This window comes from Ailuropoda melanoleuca, chromosome 1, assembly GCF_002007445.2.
Source record: "Ailuropoda melanoleuca isolate Jingjing chromosome 1, ASM200744v2, whole genome shotgun sequence".
Classification (NCBI taxonomy): Eukaryota; Metazoa; Chordata; class Mammalia; order Carnivora; family Ursidae; genus Ailuropoda; species Ailuropoda melanoleuca.
Window position 1 is genome coordinate 45,544,018 of NC_048218.1, and position 8,045 is coordinate 45,552,062.

At 33.5% G+C, this 8,045-nt stretch overlaps 1 protein-coding gene across 2 annotated transcripts in view; it reads left to right on the forward strand.

Moving 5' to 3' along the window:
• Window positions 1-7,535, forward strand: part of TBC1D23 (TBC1 domain family member 23) — a 57,715-nt gene extending 50,180 nt beyond the window's left edge. Inside the window, exons 15-18 of one of the 2 annotated variants that reach the window (XM_002917079.4) lie at window positions 1,051-1,139; window positions 3,291-3,426; window positions 4,893-5,087; window positions 5,868-5,949. In XM_002917079.4, the coding sequence (XP_002917125.1) occupies window positions 1,051-1,139; window positions 3,291-3,426; window positions 4,893-5,087; window positions 5,868-5,949 (502 nt within the window). Of the gene's footprint in view, window positions 1-1,050; window positions 1,140-3,290; window positions 3,427-4,892; window positions 5,088-5,867 lie in introns of both variants that reach the window. The other variant, XM_011222144.3, reaches the window with a different exon arrangement.
• The last annotated feature ends 510 nt before the right edge of the window (window positions 7,536-8,045 follow it).

The following is an 8,045-nucleotide window of genomic DNA, read 5'->3' on the forward strand; positions in this document are numbered from 1 at the left end:
TTCTCCATATTCTGGAAAAATTGAATTTTAAGATTAAGTAAAGTCTTGTAACTTGAATCTTTTCCATATTGGACTATCTCTTGATATATGACCCAAAAAAAGGTCAGTTTTTCTTCATTGTAGATAATCTTGATGGAACATTTATCTTACAAATAATACAGTGCTTTTTCCCCAGAAACATGTATTTTGTTGAAATATTTTCATTTTTCTCCTTGGTTTGAGATTACCTAAAAAGTACTAAGGTATAAATTTTTATATTAAAAAGAGAGAGGTCATACTTCCTGCAGAACTAATCAAGTTTGAGTTTACATGTTGTTTATACTTCTGCCACTTGAAAAAGGCAGATTAATTTTTCATGATTTATTTACATTTAAAAGAGGTAGCATGTTTCTATTAAAACAAAAGTAACAGTAATAAAAAATGGGAGGATTATAATGTGAGCATTAGATAATATATAGAATTGTTGAATCACAGTGTTGTACAACTGAAACTGTGATAAAAAAAAATATAGGAGGAGAAAACCTTTAGGTATTTGCTCCCATATGAGAAAGCCTTAACACTTCTCCTGGAATTTGAATATTTGGTTCCATAATCTATTTTATCTAACAGACATGCATAGCACTTGCTGTATGCCAGGCATTGTTCTAAGAGCTTTACAAAATACTGATTTAATTCTCACAGTAACCTTGAAGGGTAGATATTGTTGTTACTACTGTTTTACAGATATAGAAACAGAATCACAGAGAGGTTAAATGACTTCCTCCCTAAGGCTACACGATCTAAGCACTGGTTTTAATATAAATACTAAATTTTTTTTTTTAGTTTTTACAGATTGAAAGCTTTCAGCCTATCAAGACATAATGCCACTTTTGCTAACATAATTTCCTTATCTTGTTACAGTTTCCCTAACATAACTGTTCTAAACTGGGTGATATGGGGGCTAGAGACAAAGAATATGTACATTTTGTTTAAATATTCATATGATACTTGGTGAAAATCTTTGGTAGCTTCCTAAGTGATGATTTCCCCTCTAAAATTCTTTGAATATAGGCATGTGAGCAGCAGTGACAGAGTGGGCAAGCCTTACCGTGGTGTAAAGCCTGTTTTCAGCATTGGGGATGAAGAAGAATACGACACAGGTATAGTAATAACACTTATCTGTAGATGCTTTCCTCAGGCACCAGCAGTGATTAGAGAAAGCATTCTGGGACTAGCCAACAATGGCTTAAAAAAAAAAAAAAAGACACAGTGAGATTTTGTAGATTGGAGAATCTGTAGTTTTTCTGCTAAGGGTTTGGGTTTAGACATCTCAAGTTGTGCCCATTAGAATTCAAGCAGAAATGCTGAGTAGGCAGTTGATTATAGGAGTCTTCAGCCAAAGAGAGAAGGTCTAATAAACTGGTGATGATCTGGGAATTATCGGTGTTGAAATCGTATTTAAGTCCATGGGATTTATTTAAATCCCCTCGATCCATCCACCTAGAATATTGAGAGTTGTGGGACTAAAGTCAGGGAATTCCAAAATTGAGACGTCTGGAAAGAGCCTTTTTGAATTGGAGGCAATATGCTAAAGGGCCACAAGATGGGGATATTGTGCCAGGGAAATTTGTCATTCTCTGTGGTTGTCTTTATATTTTTAAAAATAATTTATTACTTTGGTTCATAATGGTGCTGCCGAGATTACTTTGGTTAAGTAATCATAATTAATATGTATATTGGGTTAGAAAAAATAAAACAGTAAACAAATGTACAAAATAAGAGGGAAAAAACCTCCCAAATTTCACCTTGCCTTTTCTATTTAGTAATACATGTTGCATATTTTCCATCTCAGCCCATATGCCACCATTGTTCTCTTTCTATTGTAAAAGCATACCATAATTTATGTAATCATTTTTCTCACAATTCACACTGGTAGTTTTTTAGTTTTTGTCTCAAATGACAATGGATATTTTTACACATATCTATATGAACATTTGTAAGTATATACAGAGGGTATATTCTTAGCAGTAAGATTGTTAGATTATAGGGAACCACATTTGACAGTTTAATAAATATTACAAATTCACCTTCCCAGAAACCTGTATTGAGGTAAATGAAATTTTTTGTGTGTTATTTCTGATTACATCTTTTTGTCCTTCCCCCTCTCTTTTTGTTGCTATCTTCCTGTTATTTATAAGTTTCTAGCTCTCCCTGAATATTTCAACTTCTTTCATTAACAGTTTTCATTTCAACTGTTTTAATTCCTCTGAGAGGCATATGGATGAATAAATTATAGTATATTTTCACGTGTCATATATTTACACATATATTTATATTATGGAAAATTGCACAGTAATGAAAATGAGAAAACTAGAGTTGTGTATATCGACATGGATAAATTTTACAGTGTTGGGAGTGAAGAAGCAGTTGTGGAAGAATACAATTGAACATTCTGTTATATAGGTGTTGCTTAAAATGCAAAACATTACTATATATTGTTTAGGGATATTCGTATATGATTAAAGGAAAGGATGGAACCGTAACAGATTGTCACTGTTTCTTAGTGGACAAGGGAGAGGATTGTGATTGGGGAGAGATATATAACAAGTGTTGCACTTTTTATTTAGGCTGAAGGTGTATAGATGTATGAGATTTCCTTTTTTATTATGTCTCTTTATATTTTGAAGTATTTCTTAAAAAGGAAGGAACAGTTGTAATTACTAACCTAGCAACTGTAATTCTACCCTTTCTTAAAATAGAAAAACAAAATAATTAGAGTGTCTTACAGTTCTCTCATGAAAAAGAAAAACCAATAAAGAGATTTTTACTCATTTATCTCAGGATGGATTATTTGTTGTTGTTTTTCTTAAAATCAAAAACCAGCAAGAGAAAAAGAACTATGCCATTTTTGCCCTCAAGATATGTTTATTATTGGACAATTCAGCCATCTCTCTAGAGTTTAGACATAGATTAGAGTCATGTGACATAAAGCAAAAGTATTGAAATTCCTCAGATAGTTCAGTCTTTTAAAAACTCATTTACATTATTTTTTACTGAAGTATAGTTGACATACAGTATTACTAGTGTATTCTCAGTATTTTCACCTGACTTTCTTACCATGTGGTCTGATGTTTCATAATATTTCTGTATTATGCCAGTGGCATAAGGAAATATAGTAGCAGGATTAGAATTGTTTTGATTTGTTTTTCAAACTGTATGTTTAAAATATTCAAAATTTTTTCAGGCTGTTAAGAAATGTCTCATTTTTAAAGTTGATAATTCCCACTTTTAATACTTTCAATGCTTTGTAGATGAAATTGACAGCTCTTCAATGTCAGATGATGACAGAAAAGAGGTTGTAAACATCCAGACTTGGATAAACAAGCCAGACGTCAAGCATCATTTTCCTTGTAAAGAAGTTAAAGAAAGTGGACACATGTTTCCTAGGTACTTTTTAAAATGCCTTCTGCTGAAGTAAAATTAAATTTAGGGACATTAATAAAAAAAATGGCAGAAGAAATTTTCTTTATTCAAGTATAAGATATAATTTCACTTTGTCAACTTGTATAATATATTTCTATTTTTCTTTTTTTTAATTTAATTTATTTGAGAGAGAGTGTGTGTGTGTGCACAAGCAGGGGGCCGAGGGAGAGGGAAAAGCAGGCTCCCCACCGAGCAGGGAGTCCACCACGGGGCTCGATCCCAGGACCCCAAGATCATGACCTGAGCCAAAGGCAGACACTTAACCACCTGAGCCACCCAGGTGCCTCTGAATGTCTTGATTTTTAAAAATATTTCTTATATAATTTTTTATTCTGAAAAATTTAACCAGAAAAGTTGAACAAACAGTACATTGAACATCTTTATAAGCCTCTCTTAGGTTCGTCACATTTTAATTTCTTTTTGTACTGCCCTGTCCCTCCATTTATGTATGTATATATAGACACACATACATAATGCAGTTCTCTTTTGTCAAGCCATTCAGAGGAATCTTACAGATTTGACACTTTACCCCTAAATGCTTCAGCATAAATCACCCAAGAATATGAGCATTCTCTTACACAACTTCAGTAACATTATCACTCTTTAATAACCTTAAAATGAGCATCATTCAACATACAGTTCACACTCAGATTTTTCTGTTTTTTTCTTCCTGATCCAAGATCTAGTCATAGTTCACACATTGCATTTACCTGTTAATCTCTTTAGTCTCACGCAGTGTACAACAGTACCACTGCCCTCACCACCATCTCCCCTCTTCTCCGTGATGAGTGAATCCTCTGAGACTAGGCCATTTATTCTGCAAAATGTCCTGCATTCTGGACTTGTCTGATATTAGTTTTACTGCATTACATAAAAGTGTATGAGTATATCCCTATATTAAGTGAGCTGAGACACAAGGAGGAGGTGTGTTAATAATTCTGTGCCCATTCTATGTTCAAGATCCAGTTACAGGATATTATAAGATATGTAAGGCAGCCCAACTACTGCTTAGTGGTCTTCAATGTAAAGTATACACTATAGTATAGTGAATGAGAGTAGTTTATGAATATAGACGATAACTGTGGAGAAGTTTGAAAAGTACTGTATTCTGTATACCATACAGAGTAGATTCTAAAAATATTAATGATTTTTCATTGTATCGTACTTTTTATTATATAAAATATAAAACTTGCTCTTAAACAGTTACAGGATTTTCTGTTAATAAAGTATTAATTTTGCATACAATTAAAGGGAAATAAACTGTTATTGGTTAGCTTTTTTGTTTTTAGGTGATCTTTTGTCTGTATTCTTTAATTCAAAAGTAATTTCATCTGGAGTTGGGTATTTTTTATTGTTGAGGTAACAGCTGTTTTGCATGACATTTCTTTAACATTCTTTTTTGTTTTTTAATGTTTTTTTCCCCTCTCAAGTCATCTGTTGGTTACTGCAACACACATGTACTGTTTAAGGGAGATTCTTTCACGGAAAGGATTGGCTTATATACAGTCTCGACAAGCACTAAATTCTGTAGTTAAAATTACATCTAAAAAAAAACACCCTGAGCTAATTACCTTCAAGTATGGAAACAGCAGTGCTTCAGGAATAGAAATCTTGGCAATCGAAAGGTAAGATTTTCTTAGGATGATATTATCTGCATGAATTAGTTCATTATTAAACACATTTTGTTTCTCTATTAGGGGAATAGATGGTGGAATAGGATACTTGAGCCTTATTCATTAGTATTCTTTGCTGATCTTTTTTTTCCGTATCCTTCATCATATGTGGTTAGCAGCACATGGTTTCAGTGAGTGCCATAGTTAATTTCATAAATGTTTTGACAGAAGGGTCTTTAAGTAATCTGTACCATTGCTGCACTAAATGCTGGCTTGCAATCAGATAGGAAGCTTGTTTCAGAATATGTCAGTGTTTCTGTTTTCCTTCATTAAAAAAATTGTTGTTTTGAAAAAGTGTCAGTGAAGTAAGCAGTGTGCTGAGTTGTAGGTTTAACTTACAATCTGGTACAAGCTCCTCCTTGTCTTATTGAGGACCAGTGACAAACAGTTCATGGACAGCCCCAAGGGCCATAGGACCACACTGATCTCAAAATTAAACCTCACACCTAGCTTATGATCAGACCAAATATAGCCCTTCTGACTCCTGATCTATGGTTCATTCCATCTGGCTGTACATACACTGTATGAAAAATCACCTTGCTTTTACATTTAGATTTTCTTTCTTTCAAAATATGCTTTTGAATGTGTTTTGAGATAAGTTATGGGGAGTAAATATAAGGGTGTCTGCTCGCTTTATAGGTTAGGGGAAGCTTCCCACTGGAAGTGACATCTAAGCTGAGTCCTGGAGTGAAAGCAATTGTTATTAATATATACGTGCATTCCTCCCCCCAGGTATTTGATTCCAAATGCCGGAGATGCTACCAAAGCCATAAAACAACAGATCATGAAAGTTTTGGATGCTTTGGAAAGTTAATATAAAGGAGCAATATTTCAAAAGAAATTAAGGCAACCAAGAGAAAGAAACATGGACACATTTTCCTGATTGAATACTAACTGAGGACCTTTCATTTGCTCATGGGGGTGCTTGAATTGCAGGTTTAGAATGTGTAAATTATTATAATCAATTTCTGGACAGTTAAAATTTTTCTTAAATTTTCTTTTGCGTTTTTGGTTTTGTAAAATGATTTATAAAGGTCAGTTATTGAATGACTTTGAAGTAACTGACCCTATGCCCTTATGAACTAAGGGTGCAGAATGCAGTTCTGTTTTGAAGAGCTGTGTTTTAAAAGGGAACATGCATCACTTTCAGATTTAAAAACACCCGTACACATATATACTTGCAATGTCTTCACTGAAAATTAGAGATAGAATTAGTTGAAGAGACCCCTTTAATTGCTACATTTAGTTTTATCCACTGAGCAGTATCAGAAGCTGAAAGTATTACATAGATTAATAGCTTGCTGTTTCTGTTTTTAAAAAAATATGAGATCTTTTTAATGAAATGGATGAAGATTCTAGCTAACCCGGAAATGCAGTCCAGCTGGTGAAATGTTGAAGCGTCAGTTTCTAAATCATTTTTTGCGCCATTAGCTAATGATTTGAACGCTGGGTGCTTCTCATACTAAACTTCATCCTAATGGTTTCTAAGGAGCAGTTAAAAGCATTATAAATAGGTAGGCATATTAAGATTAAAATAAACATTTTGGGGACAGAAGTGTACCTTTAAAAATGTCATTGGTCTTTATTACAAGTGGAATATTTGATTTAGGATATTTCAGAACAGGTGTTGTACGCACATTGATTTACCCTGAGATTATGGTCTGCGACCACACTAGTAGCCACTTAAAAAAAAAAAGCCAAATAATAAGAGCTGTATAAAGTACAGTTGTTTTATCATCTGTTTCTGAAATTTCTTTCTCTTCTTTGGTTTTTGTCTTCCCTTGCTAAAGTTCCAGTGGTTTGAAACTATTTTATTTTTTAATATGACAGAACTAAAAGGTGATCTGCTTCATTTTGCGGCTTTCTGAATTTAATTTATTGAGGTCTATATTAGACACATTTGGTGAGAGAAATCCGGGAACATGTTTGGGGCTATGGAATGACTCCTTATAAAATCTTTTTGGGAACTAGCAAATCCTAACAATCTGCCATGTCCTAAAATGTAATGGATTATCTCTAAGGGGTTGATAGGAATATTTAGATGTACCCTATTTATAGCCAGTTATTTTAATTTACTTAATGGAAATCAAGTGAATAACAGGCAACATAGTTCAAGATATTTTATTCTAATATCTAAATAAAAACCGTTTACTTGAGTGGTTGAAGACATTTGCATGAAATTGCACCTGGTGCAGTACTTGATATTTATAACTCTACCCACAATGGTTGTATTGCATTTTTCTTTTTTTCTTTCTTTGGCTCCCCCTTTAGAAATGTCCTGAAGTCTCCATTTTTTGCCCATTTCAGCCATGAGACTTTTTTCATAATATCAATGTAAAGATGTTTGTGTTACTGTTTATAAATTACAATTGTAAATAAACCAGTACAATTTGCTCATAATTTTTTTCTTAATGACTCTCTCTCCTGCTTTCTTTCTCTCCCCCCCCCCCATTTGTAAATCTCTGTCAATAACACAAAATTAGAAAATTGACGGCTATCCTTTCAGGGGAATTTAATGTTCAGGTTTTAGGATTGAAAGTATTAGATTCCTATTTCTGCTCATCTGTATGGGGAGGGGGGAAGAGGTAGTTTAAAACTAATGACATTAAATTCCACGTGTAATAAATTTCTACTTTGACCTGCTTAACTTCCCTGAACTTTAGTTTTCTCATCTGCAATAACACCACAGTTACTAGTCATAAATATTAAATGAAAAATACATGTCACTGATTGTATTGGGCACTTATGTAGCTCATCTTTCCTTAATGGGCCCCCTAAGTACAGAGCTAGAATTCACTCTGGGATATCCACCTCTTATGGACTCTCAAGGATTGCAGAGTTTGCAACATTATGAGGTGGTTAATATTTTCTGTTATTTCCAAGATTAGAAAACGAAGGCTGAAAGAAATA